The sequence below is a fragment of the Cupressus sempervirens genome, chromosome 3 (genome assembly GCF_028749045.1).
Source record: "Cupressus sempervirens isolate cs-2001-9-10 chromosome 3, ASM2874904v1, whole genome shotgun sequence".
Taxonomy (NCBI): Eukaryota; Viridiplantae; Streptophyta; class Pinopsida; order Cupressales; family Cupressaceae; genus Cupressus; species Cupressus sempervirens.
Window position 1 is genome coordinate 697,218,316 of NC_143120.1, and position 25,763 is coordinate 697,244,078.

The 25,763-nt window shown below is 36.9% G+C and overlaps 1 protein-coding gene across 4 annotated transcripts in view; it reads right to left on the reverse strand.

Annotated features, from left to right (window-relative positions):
• Positions 1 to 3,629: 3,629 nt before the first annotated feature.
• The window catches only part of LOC149568649 (uncharacterized), a 240,319-nt gene continuing 218,185 nt past the window's right edge, over positions 3,630 to 25,763 (reverse strand). For all 4 annotated transcript variants that reach the window (XR_016362597.1, XR_016362596.1, XM_089821524.1 and 1 more), the window contains exons 20-22: positions 4,535 to 4,596; positions 4,393 to 4,444; positions 3,630 to 4,248 (exon numbers count right to left, since the gene is read on the reverse strand). Coding sequence is in view for 2 of the 4 variants with exons in the window: in XM_089821524.1 (XP_089677650.1) it covers positions 4,168 to 4,248; positions 4,393 to 4,444; positions 4,535 to 4,596 (195 nt within the window). In the remaining 2 variants the exon portion in view is untranslated. The remainder of the gene's footprint in view (positions 4,249 to 4,392; positions 4,445 to 4,534; positions 4,597 to 25,763) is intronic.

A 25,763-nucleotide genomic window follows, 5' to 3' on the forward strand; every position in this document is an offset into this window, starting at 1 on the left:
TAGTATACCAATGCAGTCTGACCCAACTAATATGTAAATTCACTCTATTTGGAAGCTTCTGTAAAAATTTCAAACCAACAATATTAAACAATATATTCTCTATTATTATAACGTGCTCACTTCTCTCTCTAAACTTGGTTGCTTTGTGTCAAAGGTAACATATGCATGATTACTCTTCCAAATTTTCACCCTCTACTTGTGATTTGGCTCCATGCATTGATTGCAGACTACAATGCTTCTATTCACAAATTCAACTGCACTACTGTATTTACATGGTCGATTATTGTTGTTTTTCCAAGTACAACAATTTATTCTTTTGTTCTGTGTTGATGGCTTAAATGTATCTTACACTCTTTGCGGTTGGCAGAATCCCACCACATGATATGAAACAGTAGTAGTTTATTGTATGCTCAGTATATCAATAGATGCATTAACAGTGGGAATTATAGAATCTTCAATTAATTGTGCCTAGTCCTGTTTATGGATATTAACTTCATATGTACCTATATGCTCTCTTATCAAACTAGTAGTTGTCCAACGTGCAATTTGCATTCCTATTTCTCTATGTAGAGCTATGGTTCAATTTTAATGTTTTCAAAGTTTGCAAATTTCTAAGTTTTTCTTATGTTTATTTTCTTTCTACAAGTAGGCTATATGCTATTGTATGGTTTCTATGTCATACAAACTACTATATACTATATTGTTTTGATGCACTACAAGACTCTTAGAAATGCTTTCTTTCACCAAACCAGATATGTCTTCATTATAATGGGCATTATTTTCATGACCTACCATTGACAAGGACTAGAGTTGCACAAGAGTTGTCATAAGTTAGCCGGCATGAATTGGCAAAGGAAATACCCAACAGCTTAGATTTCTTTGACCGACCCCTCAAAGAATCTGCTTACCAGCCTATGCTTGATACTATTGGAGAAACCTTAGGAAGATTGCGGTTGTGAACTTGTCTATTCATAACAGTATATCAAACACTATGCTTGTTCATTCACCATGAAACCAAACTTATTCTCGCTGTTGACTAGGCTATAGGGCCCTGCTGCAGTATCAGTTTAGCCCCATCTTACTCCTCCCCTCATTGTTGATTTGTTTCTATTTGTTTAGTTGAACAAACCACAAAAACCAGCCTGCATACTCTCCTTCACCACTTCCTCACACCAAACCTGTCCCAACCAGGGACTAATGCTGCACGCGACTCTTGTTTCATTTAAGAAATTATTTGAAATAATTAATAAGAAATAGTTCAAATAATGAATTTTAAAACTTATACAATTTTTATTATTATTAGTAATGGGCCAAAGCCTAGAAGAATTATTATTAGTTGTTGCAATAATCAATGATTATTATGTTTTATGTGTTAAGCTTGAGTAGACTTGAACCCAAGACCTCCCACATGAGAGGATCAGAAGTTACCATTGTGTTGTAGGCTCTTGCCTAACTTTATAGAAATTTAACAAGATATCTATGTAAGCAATTACAATACTAGATTTTAACACATTTTAAAATTCAAATAGTGTTGAAAAAGAACGAATAAGATAATTATGATTGAAATATTATAAAATTTTAATTCACTCTCACCTCCTTATCTATAATTAATTAGTGTCTTTAAAATTAGTTAAAACACCACCATGTGTCAATGGAGCATTGAAGTCCATTTAATCTAAAAGGTAGCTAAGCTCATTTAATCTAGAAGGTAGCTCCATATAATCATACTAACATTTTGTTTTTTTTTTTTTTTTTCCTGTTTTACCTCTATGGAGTTGGCCATTAAGAATTGTTGGATGATGAGGAGGGCATTATTATTATTATTTAATTTAAAACTAATTCTGAAGATGTGATAGTACTGAAAAATAGAGAATAGATTTCTAATGGTTATTAATATGGGTATTAATAAAGTTTATAAATTTTTAAGTAAAATTTACAATTGTTTGAGTAAAATTACAAATTTAAATTATAATGAAGTATAAATTGACCATCATTCGTACATTTAAAACTTATTAATAGAACCTTAGTTATATCTTTTTTATTATTTAAAGTTAGTAATTAGGAGGTTAAACATGTATGCAATAAATGATAAATGGAACATAAATCATAACAATATTAGGGTTGAAGCTTTGTAAATTTGGACGTTAGATGTTTAAGTTTGAATTAAATGAGTAGATTAATTGTTCTTGGTGTTTTTCCTATACACAAAAATAATTGGTTAACATATGCAAAATCATACCAAAACATCACACTATAGGCAAGAACTTTGATGCTTGCGTCTCCTTATTTTTTAATGGGTATTGCTCAAGTTGTTTCTAAAATTAGTTGCAACTGATATTTCTTTATTTTGATTAATGAAATAGACAAAGAATTGGGAAATGTAATCAGAGACTTTAAAATAGTATATATTATAAAATGAAATTGTGAGTGACATCAAAAAAGAAAATTCACTCGTATATATTGTAATGTTTCCTACCAACTTTTTTCTTATCACAATTACATTTTTATATGACACAATTTTATAGGGTACAAAATCAAATTCTCTATCAGCTCCTTGTTGCATGCACAAAAGTATGCAACTGCTAGTTACATATATTTTGAGGTATTTATAAGAGCCATGAGTCAATAAGGGGTTATGACAATATATAACAAATTATAAGGCAATAGTGTGATACCAAGTTCAACTCCAACATGATATGAACATGAATGAGAAGAAGGCAACAGATATAGGAATGTTTGACACCTTAGCATTTCTCACAATAAATTACGTAAAATATAAAGAATAGTAGTCAGTTACAAGTCCATATGACCAAGTTTGGTGTTCACAAGTTTCAAATCTTTGGCAAGGCATCTCCAAGCTTGTTCATCACAATATGTCAATAACATATTAACTCTTCCAAAATATGATAGTGTCTCCAACATGATGCTACCACCAAAGGTCCTTAAAGATAAACTAGACTAATAAGATTTAGTTGATATTCAACAAAAAATTCTCTTGCACCAAATATTTTAGACTTGTTCAATAATGGTGAATTTTGAGTTCCAAAAAGTATCAAAATTGAAAGCATAGTAAATAACATTTAAAACAAGGTTGAATAGGGGAAATGGAGGTCAATGGGGCAGGCGGTCGGGTGGGGGGTACTTTGGAGACCAATACTGGTACCATCATGACTATTTTTCCAAAATTGGAGACAAGGTGCTTGGAGACACCATTCTTTTACTATAATTTAATAATACTTAGAGATACTAACACCAAAATCCCCTACCAATGCTAAGTCCCCACTCACTTCCACTATTACCATTGCTCTTAAATTCTTAACCCTGAAATGGTGTCCAAAACAATTAGATATTCCACAAATGAAGCCTGCAAAGTATCTGCAAAAATATCTAAGATGGGGCACATATCCTAGTCTCCAGGACACACCCCAAGGAATTGGGTATGCATTTTGGTGCAACTATGATTTAAACAAAACCCTAACACTAGACTAATTCCCATGAAGACGAGAAGACGTTAAGTAGACTTGGTAGGCCTGATACGCTTAACCCAACTCAACATAATCCAATTAATAATTAACAAAAACTAAGCAGCATAATTTGAAATAAAACATTAATAGCTTGATGGAAGTGGCTTAGAGCTAACATGGATTTATAGTTTTTTATACTAATTACAAATGAGAATTGATAATAAATAATATACAACTTCATTGGGAAGGAAGCCACTTATGCTTCCCAAAGTTTTTGGCAGAGGAGAAACTAAATCATATGCATACACATTCTGGTCCAAGGCAAATCATGCCAACTTTGAGGGGACATTGTAAAAAAATTCTCTGTACAAACTTGTGATCACCTTCTCTGCTCTATAATTTTAATGCATAAGCTAAATTACACGGACAAACATATATGCAAGCTTGGTGTACGTGCACACATACATAAAGATTACACCAATGCCCATGAATGATCAGTAGATCGGTAGGACTTCATACAATAAATTATAATGACAGCCACTCAATATTAGGTAACCATAAACATATTCAACAAATTGACAACAAAACATGAACACCTAGCTATACTTGCCTGAAGTAAGGATTCAAAATATTGCTTCTTATCCTTGGGATTGAAGCCCCAACAACAAATGGCAAATGGAGAGAGAAGGTATATCTAATTAATTTACAACAGGTCATAAGAAACCTCCTCTCTCTTCCTTCCATCCTCTCTCTTCCTTAATGCAGCACTCAGTTGCTGCTCAAGCTGCAGAACAGAAGTCATATTGAAAATTCCATGTATGCATACAAGATAAAAGTCAAAAGACTGCATTAATGAAAGAATACTCCAAGTGAACTTTAAAAACAACCATACAATAAAGCTGTGATGTGTATCCAAGAGAAATTCAACCTTAATATTTCTGATCTTCAATCTTTTCAACTCGTCAGTGAGATTCACAACCCTGGAAGGAACAATAGATATGTTCATATTCGTAAAGATCTTAAACACGAACATTAAAAACAATTCTGCATATTGGCATTTCTTGATCTACCTGTGCTCCAACTCAGCTATCTGCCGTAGAAGTTCACACTCTCGATCTGAAGATGCTCCCCCCTGTTTCAGATAAAGCAGCTTCAAACATTGTCTTTTGCATGCTGTGTTGCTGACAAATAGAAACCTTTGGGGAAAAGAGTTTTAAATGTAGGTTTATTATGGTTTTCAACAATCATATGGTGCAAGTCAATCTCTTGAAGGTTAGCCAAATAGAAACTACATTGCAAATGTCTTATAAGTAATTAAAAGATATAAATAATGAGCTCCACAAATTAAAAATATTATAAGAACAAAAACCTACAATAGCTTGGATATGTTCAAAGAAAATTAAATCATGAACTTGATTAATGGACTCAAACTAGGATATGCCAGCCTCACGACTGGCAGATGTAGAAATTAAATGGAAAGATACCGAAGAATGTTTCAGTTGCCCAGAATATGCATGAATAAATGTATGCTAAACCAGATGTACCAAGAAAGGCTTCTTCTTTATAAGTATAAACACTCAAAATGTCAAGGTTAATTCACACTAGAATTGAACTGAAAAACATAAAGAAAACTGATATCAAACCCCACCATAAAAACCAAATATCATAGTTAAAACCCCTTCGACTCATCACAATGCAAATAAATGTCTTTTTATATATAAAAGCTTTCAAACTGCTGACCATAATAAGGTAATGTGGGTCCAAGGATAAACTCAGATGACACATTAAATTGCTCAAACTTAAAGATGCACCATAAGGCAAACAGTAAGCATAACTGTAATTGAATGAACCCTAGATGGCTGGAGAGCAAAATTTGTAATAAGTATGCACAATACTACTGAGAGATAATATCTACAATTTTAATTATATTGTACTACTGTAAATCTGCACTTTATACAAGAACTGTATATATTTTACAGCATTGTATTATGCCATCCACAATGTAATAGCAAGGGATATGTTGGACTTGTATGATATTGTAAAGGTGTACCCAATGTGAAGTTTGTTGATTAACCTTGCTGAGTGTGCATGCTAGCTGTGTGAAGGCTATGAAGCCAAGCTGTGTGTCAATATCTCCACTTGTATGGAAGGATGACAATGAACTTCCCTCCATACTCTGTCATACTCTTCCATACAAGGTTTATGTGAAGATGTGAACAACATTAGGATGCTGAAGCATTCCATATCACAGTTGAAACTCTTGCTCAACTTGTGAGTATTCATGTATTAATTAGGGTTGGCAAGTTACCCGAAAAACTTGCAGGAAAAATATTGACAAAAACTGGCCAATAACTTGCAATATCAGAAGGAAAACTCGGGTGACACTCCATAAATTTGACAAATCTCCAGAAAACCTCATTTTGCTTGGTTTTTCAAATTTGTTTTTTCTAGCATTGGATCTTTCCACATGTTTGCAAATATTTGGAAGTAGTATTGAACAAGACTGGTGAGCTTATCAACTCTGATTTAGCTGTATTTGACAAGTATGTAGTACTTTTTCAGTTTGTTTTTCTCTCGGCACCTTCATTCTATTTTCTAGTGCTAGGAACCAAATTTTTACAATTTAATTTTTTAATTTGGCGTAGTTTGTAGTACTCACAAAAGTTTTGTGTCAACTTTTTTCAGTTTTCCCACTTTTGCTAGGGTTTATTTCCATTTTTCCTTAAACAAAATGGCATCTGTAAGTGGGAGAGGTGCAGCAATCCTAAGGACTCTGCTTTCAAACATTCAACAACTTACAAAGAGCTAGCATTGGTAATCTGCAACTCTTGTGGATTGAGTATTGTAATCTAAAAGGTTAGCATACTCTTGCAATTTCATGTTGTATCTTGCGCTCATCCTAGCACATTAGCTAGCATTATCTTGACGCCGAAGTGTTAGCACATTTTGGTTGTATTTTTCCTTGCTTTTGTATATTTTATAAAGTTCTAATCCTTTGTTTTGTCCAAATTGTCTGGACAGGACCATTACACATGGATGTGCATGTGACCCACTAGCATCCTCTGACAGTTCTTGAATTTGTGACTATTTCCTTTTCCCTGCTACAATTTGCACTTGGAAGGTATCTTTCCCAACTAGATTGGAACAACTATGCACCCTTGGTTCCTCTCTTTGGTCTCTTTCAAATATCCATTCTCTCAATTCTATCACTTGAAAAAAAAATTATTCTCAAGCTCTTCATTGACAAAACAGTGAACATCTCCATCATCGTGAAGCTCTTTGTATTTGCATTCTTGGTATTTGGAGTTTCTCATTGTGCTTCCTAAGTTTTTGGAGATGTGGTAGCAACTTCAACAAACCAACATTGTCCCTCTTGGGTGCTTCAAGACTTGGAGGTGATACTATTCTTGCATGCTTCCTTCAATCTCTTCTAGGATACAGAAAGTTGGCAGCCTCTTTGCATCTAGGATTATTTGCATTGTCATTCTAATTTTCTAGTATTCTGTTTAGCTATGACTGTTTCATATTTATTTTCAAATTTTATCAAAAAAAAGCTTTTGTAATGGTGGAAATACTAAAACATGAATATGATCTAAAGGAAAATCTCCAAAAAGCCACCAAAACAATTTCTTTCCTCTTGTTATGTAGTTTTTGTTGTAGATGCATGTATTGGAAAATCTTTACAGATTCACTCTTTGAATGTTAGGAGAATTTGTCAGGTTTTCCCTTAAAATATTGCATTATTTCTTGTCTGATGATTGCCGAGTGAGAGACAACTGAAAAGAGTTATTAAGAGGCAATTCTGAATGGTAAACTTGTTTAAATTTTTCAACCGTACCTCGAATTTCAACACTTAAAGTAAACTGGAACTAAAGAACAAGCTCTAAGCAGCTTGTACCCCAGACAGTCATCAAGGTTGAGAGAATGGAATAGAAAAATCACCTATTTATGCACAGACAGAATGCTGCTTTGTGCAGAAAGAAACTGCTAAATAATGTAATAACAAATAATCAGCAACCAAATGATTGAAACCCTAGCTTTAAAGTCCATAAAGTTCCATACAATCTAATGCAAACCTGTTGTCAAGAACTAAGCCAATGATGCCACAATATCTTTATTACAACTCTCCTTATGTTCCTAAAATCTTTACCTAGAGCTCGGATACCAAGAAAGAGAGCCAAAATCAAGTAAAGAAAGGAGAAAACTCAGAAAACGGAGAGAGGAAGGTTTGCTTCGCTTTCTTAATCAGATATGAAACGGATAAATATATGAGAGAAATAACCAACTGAATGTTCATTCCGATTTTCATATCAGTTGAACTTAGATGTCTATTCCTTTAGAATTTGACCGAACAACTCCTTTTCTACATCTTCACCTATCTTCCTAAATCTTCATACCTAGAGCTCTGACACCAAGAGAGAGAATCAAAAGCCAACAAAGAAATGAGAAAACATAGGAAATGGAGAGAGGTTTTCATTACTTTCATCATATATGAAATGGATGAGGACATGAGAGAAATAACCAATTGAATGTCAACTAATTACTCAATTTTTTATGGTAGACAACATGTCTGTTATAAATTACTGCACTATCTCTGCAGCCTACAAAGAAACTTGAGCCATATCTTAGTCAATTACCAATTTGAAGTTGCTAGTGATAGGCAACACAGAGAAACCAGACATAGAAATGATCCAAAATGTTAACAACGGGTAGCATTTCTAAACCCAGTGCAATCATTAATCCAGCTAATTAGCACTTCAAGTTTCAACAATATACCTGAAATTTCTTAATTTGGACAATGGGTAGGTAAACTTTATATTATGAGTCATGACTATTGCTTAACCTGCCAAAAAACTATGAAATATTTGAAATTTGAAGATAAGAAAGTTGTCGCAATTAAATTTGTTCCATTCAGCAAACTTAATCACCATACCATTTGTCATAATTGACCATACCAGCCCACTCCCATTCTAAACCGAAAAAGAACAGATTATTTAAATAAAATTAACATTAGATGACCCTAAGAATGAAAATTTTAAGTTTACAGAATATTTGTATGCCATCTGAACTAATCATGCAGAACTGTGAATGCAGTCCTGCACTCCATTTGAGTGATTTTCTCGTTGAAGTGTGGGGGAGAATAATTGAACTTGGCAAGAGACTAGAAGCCCTACACAAGAATGTCATCCAATACAACAATCATACCGATGTTTATTATTTATAACTGAATTTGCTTTGATATGTGACATGAAATTCTACTGCCTATTAGAACAAACTTTCTCCGAAATTTGTGCATTATCAAGCTTTTTTTAAATTTTATTCACTTGGGCATCATAGGTCTATGCACAGACTAAACAGAATTATAACCAAAAGCTACTTCTCATTAAGATTTGACAATGCTAAAGCTCACACAAGATATTAGTGTTCAAGTACAAGGGATAGGACTAGAAACTGAAGAAGTTTTCATTTCTCTATTTCAAATTTCCGTAACTGCATTTTTCAAGTATCTAATCTTCCATTTGAGTGAAGCGCCCAAACTTTTATATGGTCTAATTTTTGTTTTCAACATTGTGATTCGAGCCAATAAATGGTTCCCAGCCTCGTCCCAAAAACTGCATTATAAAATAGTGGCACATGATACTCTTTAAGACTTTCTTCCCATGATTAAAAACATAAAGACAATACAAGGGCCACTGTATAATGTTCTAATAATTGAATAAGGCTATCTTATACAATTCAAGGTTCTACACTCACATGCACATGTGCACACACATTTAAAAATAACAGGAACATGCTATTCTTTAAGTTTTTTCCCACAATTAAAAACAGAAAAGCAATGTAAGAGCCATGTTACACTGATTTTGTATTTGATAAGATTGTTTCCTATAAGGTCCAAATATTTTCTTCTTATTAAAACATAAGGTAGCAACCATAGAAATAGGCACATGAGTTTACACACATAGAGATATATAATGTAATTATGCTTATGAAGGAACTCGTGGCTTAGCATGGTCCTATGTAATTAATTGTACATTTGGGAATCTTTAACATTCTGACCTAATTAATTATTTGTAAGGGTATAAAAGAAAGATGTTTTCCTTGGCTAAGGTACATGTGTGTGGTATGTCTTGATACATATAATGCATGCTTTCTTGTTGGATGATCAGAGCAGAGCAGAGATGATAATGGTTGATTGAAGTGGACGTCAGTGGAACTATTTTGGCAAATTGCAGATCGGTCAATTCATGTAATTGGATATCTCATTCTTAAAGTATTCTCTTTCACATTTGTTGGAGCATTTAGGCAGTAATTCTATTTGTTCCTATCAGCCTTCAATAGGGTTAGAACCTTCTAAGAAAGGTTCAAGGTTTCCTAATAGGGATTTGTCCTTTAACAGGGACTATTGTACTAAATGAGTTGTATTTGACTCCTAATAGAGTCACATCCTTTCACAAGGAATTTATATATTAGTACATTATCTTGTGCATACCATCCCCACCAGGGTTTTCCCTCAGATAAGGGTTTCCCTAGTTAACAAATCACTATGTTATGGTGTATGGTTTCTTCTTGTTGTGGATCATTGTTTAATTATGAGATCAAATTGTAAGTTTGAATTTAAGTATATTTATTCACAATTGATTCACCCCCCTCACTTGTGTGTGGACTTTACTTCTTAACAGGTTTTTAGACCACATCTTCTTACATGCCCTAAAAAGCCGAAACATGGCTTACACTTGCATCTTCTCCATTCTTTATACATGCATAAAATTTTCAAGCTTTCACTTCTATTCTCTCAATGACAAGAGCCAACAAGGATATAGAAATGTAGAAATGACTTTAGTGATAGTAGATTTGGAGATGGGTCAAGAATTACAGATGATAATCAAGTTAACAAGCAAAAACAAATGATAGTCACACCATTAATCTCTTTATACAGTAATAGACCTGGCTTTGCAATCACATAAACATTAGTAAACCAAGTTGTTAGTCATTGCAAACGCTCATGAGCTAGAATAGATTCTTTTCAAAACTGCCCATTCAATACTTGCTGCTTCAAACAGAACTATTCTAAATTATTTTGACCCTCTCTTCCTATAAATGACTATGATTCTGATACAGAGTTGGTTGAATTGGAATAGGCGCACAGTGTGCTTTGTTTTTATATATTTTGATTTTTACATTGAACATGAAACGATATGGCTGCACATTTGGGCATTTTGGTTTTGTTTATTGAACTTATTTACATAATTTTTTGTTATCGCATGAATATATGATATTGCCAATAAACATTGATTTCCAATTTCAGGATTTTGAATGTATATTGTGCTTTGAAACAATGGAATGTTGTAAACTTGTATATTAAGATTCTATGATGTTTAAATGGCATACTTTATCCATATTTTAATATGAATGTCATGTATATTCAGTCTAACACGATCACTCACACCCCCCTTCCAAACCTCGAAGTACCCATCCCTGCACTAGGTACTTGAGTACCCAAGTACCCCCACTTTCCCCATTCTGCAACCGTGTCCACACTAGGATGGGTACTTGAATTTCTATTTAAATTTTGATTTTTGAGTGTTACTATTGGGTATATAATTTGTTACTATGCTGAATGTTCAATGGTTCTAGTTCATGCTGCAATTTTGCTATGTTAAAATATTTTAATTTGGTATGTTCTACTGAAACATCATTTCTTAACTAGCATTTCATGTTCTATATGTATACTACACAACACCCCTCCTTACCTTGTCGTCCCCTAGCCATCCCAAAAATTAGGCCCATTTTTCCCCCGTCCTGACGTCCCAACATACCCTAGTACCAGTGCTACACTAATAATATCATAAAGATTAACATATCATCTTCATATGAAATCATAATGATCAACATCTTACCATTTCACATTATCATTAGTATTTTTTCCTAGTCAACTAACTTCTCATGAAACCTTAATGGCTATATGAACATTTTTAAATTGAGTCAAAAATTGGGATGTAACAGTTCCTCTCTCACTTATTATAAAAGATTGCAATTTAATTACATGAGATTGTTGGACTAACCACCAATGTTCCCTTTTGGGATTCATGACCTGGCTTAACCGCCTCATGTGTTCTATAAGTCTAGTGGTTGTATCAAGCCTTGACAGGTCGATCTTTTGGTGCAACAGAAACTCTAGCTTCTAACAAGTGGTATCAGAGCTTGGTCAGAGGTTCAAATCTCCTCGGGTAATGCTAAGGGGGGGATTGTTGGACTAACCGCCAACGTTCCCCTTCAAGATTTGTGACATAGTTTAACCGCCTCTTGTGTTCTATAAGTCTAGTGATTGTATCAGCATTCATAGGTCGATCTTTTGGTGCAACGGCAACTGTAGCTTCTAACAGGGATAACATCACATTCAAGCACGCACACACACACACACACATCAGGTATATATGTGTGCACCCATATATACTGAAATATATATATATAAAGAGAGAGAGACTTTCGATCATAAAACTAAGATTACAATAAAGACATAAATAAAACATCATTAAACCAAACAAGAATGAAAGTCCATAAGTTCCCAAATTTGGTAGTTGAATCCCCCTAATAGGACTTCTAGGCTCAAGGTGCCTATATGGATCATGGATCAATCTCCGGATCAATAGATAATATAGAGGTTTATAGTACTTGTTCCTAAACACACTTGCATCACCAGCCAAACCGACATGCATGTCTACAAATAACATGAGCATATCATACAATAGTATAAACATCAAATGGGTTAGTCAGGTAAGAAGTCCATAGAAATCTATAATCCATAATTCATATTTGAAAGCATATGAAGTGCATCATAGGAAGTGGATCTCAAAACACATCATGTAAAGTATCATCTAGCCACCTACCACAAACATAAAGCATAAGAAGCAAATCTAGTATCTCAAAACAGATCTCAAATGATATTGCAAGGTGGCATTACATTTATGGCTGATTTATTAGAGGTTGGTGTTTTTGGTGTTCAAGAAAAGTCTCAATGACAGTGTTTGGACCGGTGTGCCTTGTTGTAAATGAGCAGTGAGCTCTAGGCAATGCGCTTAAATGCGTGTTTATTCCCCTTGTAATAGTTCTAACAAGGTATAGTGCTTCTAACAAAGTACATCTTGTGGGTGTCATTTCAACCGTGGTTTTTTCCATAACAGGGTTTCCACATCAAAAATCTTGGTGTTGTTGTGTTCATATAATGTGATGGTTCTCTGCTTACATGCTTAACATTCAGATCTATGGTTTAAAGGTTTAATTGAAAAAGTTGGTTTAAGGTTATGTGGTTGGGATACTAATGATTTAACCCCATGCATTTGTGGGGGCCCACTTTTACCCCTAAGGCTGTACAAAAGAAATGCAGCCTATCCATTACATTATTAAATTTAATCTCAGAGAGTTATGGATATAAGGCCAAATCATCAGCAAATTGGGCATTAAGAAAACGTGCATTATTAGGTAGCCTTACTCCTTTAACCAGGGGTTGCTCTAAGCATCTAGGAATGTGGTAAAGGGCATCAACAAAAATCACAAACAATGTTGGCGCAATTGGACACCCCTGCCTTATGGAGTGCTGCAACTGAATAGGTTGTAAAGGTTTCTCATTGACAATTTGACATCAATCATGATGGAGGAGTCTTCAAACAAAATTTCAATCCATCAACAAAAGTTTGAAGGGAGCCCAAAGGCATGAAATATCCCAATAACAAAAGGCCATTCAATTCTTTTGTAAGCCTTTTAAACGTCCAACAATAGCATGGAAACATGATGTCCATCCTCTTTGGTTCAATGCATGGCCTCTCTAGTAATCAGATTTTCTAATATATTTCGGCCCTTAATGAATCCTGTTTGACTGACAGCAATAATTTTCCTCAAGGTCCCTGTGATTCTCCTAGCAAGGGTCTTCAAAATGATTTTCTATGAGAACTTGAGAAATGTGATTGGCCTCCAATTTTTCACCTGATTCTTGCATCCATCTTTTGGGATGATTTTGATTACTCCCTTATTAATGTTCTTTCCACGGGTTCCCTGGGAGAAGGCATCATTATATAGCTTTTGAAGTTGCAGACTAATCCATTCAGCATTTTTCTTGTAGAATTCAGTAGGGAATCCATCTACTCCTGAAGACTTCCCATTGGCAAGAGACCTTTTTGTCTCATTAATCTCATTAACAGTAATTTCTTTAGTAAGTTCTTCAGCCTCTTCCTTAAAAAATTTCTTCGGAATCAGTTTTAGACAATTAAGCAGCTTCTCCCTGTTCTATTCCTTATGCTCTGAAGTTAAGAGGTTCCCATAGAATTCACAAAATGCTTTCCTGATTTCATAAGGGTCATTGGATATTCCTCCATTAAGTTGGATTTTTTCAATCATTTCCCTCTTTTGTTTGTGTTTAATCAGGTTGAAGAAATAATTGGTGCTTTTATCCCCTTCTTTCAACCACATCATTTTGGCTCTAATCCTTTGCAACTTGAAATTCTGAATCTTTCTAAGTTGCATCTTAATTTTAGTAAGTTCAATTTCCATAGCTTCATCTTGTCCTTTGATTTCTAACTGCATTTCCATGATATTAAGCCTGTTTTGAAGTTCATCCATCCTCTACTTTGTTTCTATTTATGGCCTTATTTTCCCCAACAAACTGAAACATTTTCCTCCATAAATCTGTTAAGGAGTCTCACTTTTCTATTGGCCTCATGATCTTATTACAGAATTTTGATAACCATGTGGCCATTTTAATGACCTTCTGAGTATTAGCATCCTTTAGAGAGAGGCATTTAAGTTTGAAGGTACTTTTGACCCTCTCCCCCAGTTTAATCTGTTGGAATATCTCAATACTGATAGTTGCAGAAATGGGCGAGTGATCAGACACAGTGGCAGGGGCCACAGTAACAAGACGAATACCAGTATCATTCCGAAAGCTTAAAAAAGTAGGGTCTGTATAGATTCTATCAAGTCTGCAATAAGTCCTCTGTTTGGCTAATTGCATATTAAACAATGCATACCAACTGCCCAAGGAGAGTTCCTTCTTTTTCTCAAGGGGATCAACCAAGTTTAGTCTTCTCTTCCATTTAGACTAGAAGAATTGTTCATTTCCTTTTCAGGCAGGCTTGGTTCCACCAATTTTGTCCTCTTTATTCTCAACCATATTAAAGTCTCCTATGTGATGTAGTGAGCTTTAGGGAGGAATCTAGCCAACCACTCTAACAAGCAGAACCTCTCTTTATAATCAGTTGGACCTTAAATGCTGCATATGCCTGTGATCATGCCTTAAGCTTCAATAATACCCAGCAAGCCTTCTTGCAGGGGGAATAGCCAGTATCGTCAATCTTATAAGCCCACTTGTGTCCAATCATCAAAGTAGCTCCTCCTTTTCCCCTGACATGATTGGTAACAAAATAAGTAGCTTGATTCCAAATGAATTTAAAAGTGATGGATGCATGGAACCCCAACACCTTAAGTTCTTGGAGGCAGATAATGTCCTCTTTCAATTTTCAGCAGTATCCTTGACTACATATTTCTTGTCACTCATCTCAAGCCCTCTAACATTCCAACTTGCAATGTTCAATAACCTATTATTTGTTTTGTGGAGGGCTTTGCTTGTTCATGTACAACCTATTAAAGGAATCTGACATATCACCTTCTTTCTTAGGAGTACTCTTTTCGAGGGTTGAGTTGAATAGGGATTGTATGTTCGAGGTCTTTCTTTTCTTCTTCCCATTCTTACTCACCTTCACGAATGGTTGCAGATTACCAAACTGATTGGCCTCTAACATTTCGATCTCACCATTAGAAAGCCCATGTATCTTGCCATAGGCTTAATTACTGGGTATTAGGTTGGACTCAATATCACCTAGTACAGAGCCCTTGCACTGAGAGGGTAGTTTGTCTCATTTTTTTAAATAACTTTGCTGTCTTTAATAGTAGCTAGAGCAAGTTGTTGGGCATTAACCTTCTTTACACTGTCATCTCCATTAGAAGCCTTTGGGTGTGTCAAGCCAATGGAGTCTTCATCATCCACCTTATTAGCAATGACAACTTCCAATCCATCCTCAAACAAACAATTGGATAGTCAAATGTTGTACACAATTAGCTCTTCCTTCCCTTCACAATAAGACCTACCATCGTCTTCTATATTACTATCATAATTAATGTACTTTGGGGTTGGGATGTCTATGTCAACAGGCTCAAGAACATGATTATTGTCCAGTTTAGGGTTTCACCCATCCAGAGGATCAATTGGGGTAACCACATTGAATGTCCTATTCCAATTTTTTTTTTTCTTTTAACAATGTACAATCTCGTCTGGTGTGTCCATTTCTTTTACAGCAAAAATTGTTTACCGTACAGGTAAAATAAATGAACGCATACAGACAATGGAACAGAATAGCAGAATTATATTTGCATATGCCAGACATACATTATGCTTGATAAGATGAATGATTAATGATAGATGATTTACAATGATCCCAGACGGGATATAAATACTATCCGCCAAACCTTCCCGAATGAGTCTGTTGGCCACAAACATTATGTCCACTACAAACTATTTACCTGTCGGCTACAGAATACAGAAACACCGACGACAATCATCCCATCGGCTACAGAAACACCGACGACAATCCAGTCGGCTAACACCATCCCCCCCAAAAAGAAAAGTCGTCTCCGGACGACAATTACAAAATATCTGAAACAAATTAATAAACAAAATACATTAACGGACTAATTACAACAAGATAAATCTGCTTCTGACACATCACTGTCACCTTCGTCCCGTGCCTGCAGCCTCTACTAACGCAACACTGCCTCCTCAATGAAGCTGACCTTGATAGCCACCTGTGCTGCTTTCTCTATTTTCAATTCCTCGGTACCTTGAGCCAAGTGTCACTGCACTGCCTCCAACTGGATGATTAGCTCCTCTCAACCTCTCTACGCATCCACCAAGACAGCCTCCCGACCAACACCTACTCCCAGTGCCTCTGGTACACAGAAAGTCCATGCTTGCAGCAACTTCAACTCTTCTCAATTGGTCAGACTCCCATGACTGATATCCGCAATGACTAGGGGTCCAGGGGGCAACGCCCCCGGCGGGGTCGAGGGACAACGCCCCAAGTGCACCGCCAAGACCAAATTAGCACTCCGAAACCCACACAAAACTGCACGGAACACACCATTTCTGTCATTTTTTGTCGATTCTACACTTTCTGGCAACCACTGATGCTTCCCCTTCCCTGTGGCATCATCTGCTACTCATTCCGAACAACTTGAATCTGTCATCTTTTTTTTTTTTTTTAGAAAACCCCGCACACCCATCTTCTACACAAACTCAACAATCTCTCCTCTGCAAATGAAAAACAAAACTCCAACAATCTTTCGCTAGAACAACTCCTCCAGCAATGAGAAGCTCAACAATTCTTCCGACAATGAAAACAATCAAACAATCTATTCCTTTGAAATTTCTTGTTGCAAATCGCATTAAATCCGGGCTTCTCCAGAAACCGCAGAGCTAACGCACCTGGGAAAAAAATGCAAAGCTACGAGGCAGTCTATGGGAAAATATGAAAAGACTCTACTGAGAGATGCGGACAACTCCGCCGGCGCCCGATGAAGAACTCCGTGGGAAGATAACAGATAGATCACGATGCGGAAGACCTCCCGCAGGAGCTACTCGCGAGATAGTCTGCAGACATCTGCCACAGGACAATCTGCAGACAGCTACCCGCGGGACATGTCCGCGGGAGCCACCCATGGGACAATCTGCGGACATCTGCCACGGGACAGTTCGCAGACATCTACCCGTGGGACAGTCCGCGGACAGCTGCATCTGCCCACGGGACTTTTATTACTTTTTCTTTTTTTTTTCTCTTTTTTTTTTTTAAAATTTTCTTCTTTTTTTTCTTTCTTTTTCTTTTTTTATTCTTTTTTTTCAATTTTTTTTTTTTGACAAAAATAAAATAATAAAAAGTAGCACCTCAATTTTGCCTCCAGGCGTCGCCATTCTACAACGACGACGACAAGGGAATCATCTGATCATTCTGCGATGGTGACGACAACAGCATCTTCCTAGCACGATAAGATCCGTTGACTGCATGAGGTATCTCTTCGCCGTGCGAGGTTGACAATTTGATCGCTCCATTATCGCCGACCTCTCAGATCTGATATAGTCCAACCCATCTGGCCTTAAACCTTTGCGGTTTGACTTCATTCTATCCGTCGTACTTGAGTACCACTGCCCCGGCAGAAACCTGTTGAGTTTGAGAGGTTTGTCATGCCACGCCTTACGTCTGTTCTGTGTCACCTCCGTCACCCACTGTGCTTGCGATCGTCATGCATCTAGCTTATTTCTTTGTTGTCGGTACCCTTCAAGTAATTTTATGGTGTGATGCCTTCTTTTCTTCCTGTGCGGTCCATTCATCGTGTATCAAATGGTGGGATCTTTCTTTTTTCTAGGTTTGGACTGTATGTTCTTCCCCTCAGCTTCAGGCGTAACCGCCTTTCCTTCTTCCGCTGCTCTGTATTCCTTCAAACACTCATTTTCCTCTTTTTCCTCACCTTCATCGACCCTTAGCATATTACAACTTGGAAACAATTCATAGTCTTCTATCTGCCAGTAGTAAAGGCCATTCACTGAGTCTAGGTCGTCATCATTTGATCCTCCTAGTGTCAATACTCCTTCGTCGTTCGGTTCCATTCTCCTTTTTCCTTCATCGTCATTTCTTTCGTCGTCACTGTCACCTTCACCTTCTGAGTCTGACGATGCTACCTCCTCACCTACCATTTGTGTGTGCAAGTCAATTATGAATCTTTTGCCTCCGCGCTCCATTGACAAGGTATTTCATTTCCAATCATGTTTTACTTTTGCTTGCACCAACCAATTCCGTCCCAGAATAGCATCATATCCTTTTCTTTTCAATGGAATAACTACAAAATCCAATAAAAATGGTTGCGTACCAATGGTTACCGGTTGCGCCCTCAAGGTTCCTAATGGTTTGATCCCATGCTGGTCCGCCGTGAGCAACTGGAATGTAGGTGGCCACAGCGTCGGCTTTCCCAACTTCTTCCAAGTATCCTCCGGCAACACATTCACGCCGGACCCTCCGTCGACAATTGTGTCTATCAGAACATTTCCCAAAATCCCCATCTCGACAACCGCCGGATGCCGTCCGAATGTGAGTGCCAAGAGCATTGGATCTGTTGCCATCGCTTCCCTACTATCCCTTCCTGTGTCCTCCGTTGCTTTCGGAAACGGTGTATGATTCAAAATGGCCGTTTGTAACTGGGGCATTGTGAGAAGGTCACTTATCTTGATCGATATCTCCGTTTGTAAGATTTATCATACAATGTTTTGTTCTGCGAAGTTCTTTGCCAAGGTGTCGGTGATGTCCTTCAACTGAGATGTCCCCGTCGACGATGCCTTTGCAATTTCCGCCTGCACTTCCCCCACTTTTCTCTTTTCCTCCACTTGCCTCCGTGTAATTGCCAGAACCTCTTCTACATCCGTGTCGATAGTGATCAAGTTTACTCCAAACTCTGGACACTTGGAATCTTCGTGATCGCCGTTCGTGATCGCCGGGTCCGCACCATCTGCATAATAATTTCGGTGTGTTTGCCGCTGTACAATCCCACACAGAATGACCCCACAAATTACATGCTCGGCATTGAACAATCAGCCGTCCGTTTGCATCATACTGGGTTCGACTTCGGCTCCCATTATTATTGTTATTGTTCACATTGTTGTTATTTTGCCCTCTATTATTCCCCTTCGGATGTGGCACCTGCGTTATTCGTATTTCCACTACTACCCGACGGGGAAGCCTCCTGTGTAAGAAGCACTTGCGGAGATCCTCTTGTCTTCATGTTAAAGGGGCACTCTTTTGTCGAATGGCCCATGATCTGACAAATGTCACAAAATTGGTTCTTTGGACACGATCCTTTAGTATGACCATCAGTCTTACACTCCGTGCACCACAGTTCACTACCTTTTGGCTCCTTCTGCATGTTTTTAAACTCCACCATGCGGATCATGTCCTTCTGGAAGGCACGAACCTTCTTACTGTTGCCTTCCTCGTCACTGCTATCACCTCCGACAGGCTTGTTGTCATCCGAATCAGATGAGCTAGTGTTCTTCTTCTTCTTTGTTTTTTGCTCACTTTCGAGGTCCAATGCTCTGTTATAAGCTTCCGTGTATGATGATGGTGGCACAATTTTCATTTTCCTCCACAACTTCGAGCGTAGGCCTTCCATGAACCATCTTTTCTGAAGTCCATCTGCCGGCTTACTTTCCATTTTGTTTATCAAGTCTTTTAATTTCCTGGCGTAAACACAGACAGTTTCGTTCTTCCCCTGCTTAGTATTGAAGATCTCTGCTACAATTTCATTATCATCCCGCAACAGTTTAAATTCTGCCAGAAACTCCTTTTTAATGTTATCCAAACTGTTTAGCTTTTGTGGATCTGAATCAGTGAACCAATCAATTGCTACGCCTCGTAGGGTGGCCGGAAATTGCCTTATCCAGTCGTCTTCATCAATTATCCCATTTGCCTTCCAAATCGTTTCACATGTTTTGCAATGTCAAATGGGATCGGCCGTACCATCGCCATTGAACTTCGGCAATTTCTCTTTGGGTAACGCCATCACAATTGGTTTCTGTAAACAGGAGTTGCTCGGTCTTACAACACTGGCACTCTTCACTCCCACACCAGCGGTCTGCACTCCCACACCGACAGTCTGTACTCCCACACCGGTGGACTGGTCTCCCACACCGACGGTCTGCACTCCCACACCGGCGGACTGGTCTCCCACATCGGCAGTCTACACTCCCACACCTGGCGATCTGCACTCCCACATCGGCGGTCTACACTCCCACACCGGCGGACTACACTCCCACACCGGCGATCTGCACTCCCACACCGTCAAACTCAACAACTGCGAACCTTGGTGAAGAAGGGTGTTCTAAAGTTGTCCCCTGCGGAAGTATATCTCGGACGAAGAGTTCACCCCACGCTCTTGCTCCGTCGGCACTCCGAGCCGTGTGAGTCGATGCTCTTCCGTCTGGATTCTCTTCCCTCGACGAACACAAATTCAAAAACTCCTCCCATGCTTCTTCCACCAATTCCACCCCCTGCCGAGTCTCCTCCAACAATTCTTTGGCGCTCCGGTTTCCGTCGGCAATCTTCTAAAATCTCCGTCCGCGTTCAGCTTGCTATGCCAGAATTAAATTCTCTTGCGCAGTACAGATTCCATCTTTTCCCTTGACCTTATTCCAACACTTGTTAAGCTGATTTGGCATTAATCTTCATTCCTCCCACCTTCCAGGTTCATAAGGCAATGACGCCGAATGTTTACCATACAGGTAAAATAAATGAACGCATATAGACAATGGAACAGAATAGCAGAATTATATTCACATATGCCAGACATACATTATGCTTGATAAGATGAATGATTAATGATAGATGATTTACAATGATCCCAAACGGGATATAAATACTATCCGCCAAACCTTCCCGAATGAGTCCGTCGGCCACAAACATTATGTCCACTACAAACTATTTACTTGTCGACTTCAAAATACAGAAACACCAACGACAATCATCCTGTCGGCTACAGAAACACTGACGACAATCCAGTCGGCTGACAAAAACAAGCATTAAGGTTGTCGAGAAACGGCCATGTCCTAGTAGAGTCTCATCTTTTCAAGCCAACAAAATTATATCTGGGAGTTCGACCTCTGGATTCAAAGCAATTAAAATGCTAACATTAACGTGAGGAAGGGTAATGCTTGACTCTTGAATTTGAAGGACATTACCAATAGGTTTTAGAATATGGGGCAAAAAGGACCAAGCTTTGCTAGGAACTCATTTATCTCCAACTAGTTTAGAGAAGATCTTGCAATGACTTATTCATGACTTCTTCTAGATTCCCCTTGGGTGGCCATGAAAATTTTCCAAATGGAGACTAACCAACATTTGAAAACCCCTTTGTGATTTTTTAAAACAACTGATTTACATCATTATGCATAAATTTACATAGATTCCAAGCTTCTTGCCCCAAACCTTATTAATCAATGTATCATCAACGATGGGGTACCTTGGGAGACAATGATGCTAGGATGAGTTTCTAGAACGGGGGGACAAAAGGCCTCAATTTCGAGAAGATGGGGGGTGGGTGTTGTATACTATACTATACATATAGAACTTGAAATGCTAGTTATGAAATGATGTTTCAGTATAACATGATGTTGAAATACTCTAACATAGATAAAATTATAACACAAACCAAAACCATTGAACATTGAACATAGTAACATAGTACATACCCAATTGTAACACTCAAAAATCAAAATCAAAATAGAAATTTAGGTACCCATCCCAGTGGCGACATTGTTGCAGAATGGAGGAGGTTGGGGTACTCGAGTACTCCAAGTACCCAGGGGATAGGTACTTCAAGGGTTTGGTGGAGGGAAGGAGGGGGGATGTGAGTCATCGGGCTTCACTATTATTAATCCAATAATCAAAAAACTTTCTTGAAGGCAAACATTTGAGGTCCATAAACACAAAAAAGATAGCATTATTCATTTATCTAGTCTGTTCACTTTTAATTTCCCTTTACTACATCTACATTCAGAGTAAGTGAAGGGTAGAAGGAGGAACCTTGCCACCTTTTCCTCCTTCGAGGTCCCCATTTTTTATGACGCCTCCATCTCATGATTTGTTTCCATCAGTCCCTAGTAATCCTCCTAGTTCCATTCCATCGACATCCATGATTCTTCCATGGAAAATTGCAGTAGGCAAGCACTCTATTTGTTTGTCTTTTGCAGATAGAACACACTTGTATGACAATTTTTGAATATTGTTATCAATTTTTCATTGTAATTAAACACTTCTTTTATATCCTCAACATTTTGAGCATCACAATGTCACCCATTAATATCCACACAAGTAAAATAGGGTATTGGTTCTAAAGGGTCAAACCCCAGGCAAGTTGAAAAGAATCTGGGTGACACTAGACAAAACAAGCACACACATTCACAAAAAAAAATGAAAATAGTAAGCCCAAAGAACGAAGCTAATGTGTCCAAGAGGACAAAGAGTATTAGGGCACGAATTTGAAAAGAAACAAGTGCAAAGATGAGTTTAAAGCAGAAATTGTTCAAGCTTGATTGCTTTGTTATAATCTCAGTATATTTAGGAAGGGTGTTTGGGAAGTTCTCTATGATATAGGATATGTCAATCCTATATATATGTAATATGTGTTGGATGAAAATATAGAAGCATAGTATATGGTGTGATATTATTCATGCTCCTATAAACTTCCTCTATATTTTCTTATATGGTATCAAAGCAAGAAAATTATCAAAAAGAAAAAGATGAGATTGATAATATCACATAAAATGAATCCAATTTTGAATAAAGAATTTATTGAATGGATCTTACAAGATATCTTACAGAGTTTAAATGCTATTGATTTGCACAATCAGCACATTGTAGATTTTTAGTGATAGTGAAACTAGTCTAGATTGCACTACATCCAAGCTAGAATCATTCATTCAAGCTAGAATCATTTAACTTTACAAGAAAATTTTGTAGGAAAGGAAACCATTTGCATGGATTACTACTTTGGTTCCCATGTCTCATTTTCACTCCAATGCAAGGGTAGCATTGATTGCAAAGCCGAACATTGAAATTTTTTGTCCAATACCAACAAAGTTTTCATCAATAATTTCATCCATGGCTAACCAAAAGATCTCATCTATGATGGTGATTGTGCACTTGTGGTGAGCATTTCTCGACATCCAAAAATGAGAGGAATGAATGCTTTTCCAATCAACTATCTCTAGAGCTTTGATGTTTTTAAGGACAAGATCCCCACCACTCCAAGATGAGTACCCACTATTATAGCAATCAATCACATTGTGTCCATGTTCAAGTAGAATGTATATTTTACCACAATGTAAAACGTATTATTGAGTCAGGCATTCAAGGTTTGAATCTCAATACCCTTTTATTGCAGTAATAAGATTAGAATAATACTTTACATACAATATTCTCTTTTTTTATTTTTTGGTGGTTACAATGTAATTTTTCACAAAGGTGTGTAGAAAGCTTCAAATTCATTTTGAAGCGGGTCTTGAATAAAAAATGGTAACAACATTTCGCAAGGATAATTTTATCACATTTGCAAAGTCAATTTAAATAATTGATTATCCCAAAGTGCATTATCAATGGAACCTGACACCTTCAACATTATTTAGATTGGGGGGGGGGGGAGGGGGGTCAATTAGTATTTCTTTTAATGGAGAAAAAATCACATAAATATAAATATTTGAAGGTTCATAATTCCACACTTGGCAAATCAAATTAGAGTTCATCCTTATTCAAAAGGAGTTGTGGGATGTAGTAAGTGGGGCAACAAGGTTAACTGATGTTCATTAAAGCACAAATGGATTGCAAGAGATCAAAGAGCAATAACTTGGATTGGTCTTGGACTATCGTATGCATACCTCCACTATATGAACTTAACAAAGACATCAAAGGAAGTGTGGGATGACTTGAATGCTTTGTTTGGATCAAAAGAAGCAAGTGCAAATATGACTTTAAAGAAAAAATTGTTCAGGCCAAAAATTATGGAAGGTGATATCATTGTTCAATATATAAGTATGTTTCGCTCCCTAATGAATCAACTAATAGGGATTAATGCTTAAGTGGATGATAACAATTAAAAGGCTATTTTGTTAAATAGCACATCTCCTAGGTATGACAAGCTTGAATAATATGTTTGGAACAAAAGAAACAAGTGCAAAGGTAAGTTTAAAGTGCAAATTGTTGAGGCTAAACATGATGGAAGGTGATAACATTGTTCAACATATACGTATGTTTCACTCCCTAATGAATCAACTCGTTGGGATTAATGCTTAAGTAGACAACAATGATTCAAAGGCTATTTTGTTAAATAGAATGCCTCCAAGTTATGGCAACATTGTTTTCACATTAAACAAAGTAGATGCTACCCTAGAGGAAAAGATATCTACTTTGATTGATGGAACAAAGAAAATTGAGCCAACTATAAAGGGAACTGCAATGTAGGCGAAAAATGGTCCTAACCATTCCTCAAAATCTAGTTCTTATACATCAAAGAGAAATTGTTTATTCAAGGACAGAATTGTGTGCTACCATTGCAAGAAGGAACACGTTATTATGAATTGCATTGAGTGTACCAAGGATATACTTGATGGCAAGCTAAATACACATAAGGCATTGGCTGCAGATTATGATAAAGAGTAGCTTTTTGAGGTGGCTGTTGAAGGTACTATACATGAAAATATTGAGAAATATATTTTCTAAACTAAATCAAAAGTTTTTAAGTGATTGGATGTGTTTCTCCATAATTAGTATTGTTAGTTATTTGTCAATAGATGCATTTGTCCCCACTCACAAGGTGATCTAAATGATTGGATGTGTTTGTCCCTAATTACTCTTGTTGGTTGTTTGTGAATGGAAGTGTTTGTTCTCATTCATTGATGATGTAAGTGATTGGGGCTGTTTGTACCTAATCACAAAAGTTGGTGATTATGATTGGATGTTTTTGTTCCCAATCATAATTGGTGTGAGCAGATTTGTGTTTCCCTATCCATAACCTTGATCTTGGATAAATGTGTTTATCCCTGTACAAAGACCTTATATAGATGTGTTACACCATATCCTTGGTTCAATGGGTAGATGCATTAGCACTTGCCCTAGGATTAAAATATGGTGAGTATGCTGAGACTAGTTCCACTATTGTTTGTTAGGAGTAGTATGTCCTTAACTCATACCTGATGATGAATTATTGATTGTGGACATCAAGTATTGTTGGTCAACTATCCCCATTTAGAGAATGATGCAATATGGAAGTGTTGGAAATATTGCATCATAAGATGCATAAAATATGTTTTTTATCTGTTTGTTATAGTTTGTTAAACAGTTTAGTGTAATAGTAGTACGAATGTGTTGAGCTATAAAACAACTCAATTTATACAGAAGTTTGAGGAGTTTCCTATAGTATTGGATATGTCAGTCCTACATATATGTGGTATGCATTGAATGAAAATATATAGAAGTGTAATAACTTATTATATTATTATCTTGGAGTCTTCGAAAGTTGGTTACTCGTTCTTAGGAAGTGAAATGGTAGTTAGCCGTTCTGATGCCTTGTAAACAATAACTTGTTATAGAAATTATGATTTGAGGAATATGATATTATCACAGAAAATTTCTTCCCTTGTAGAAGAATGTTGAAATGGGG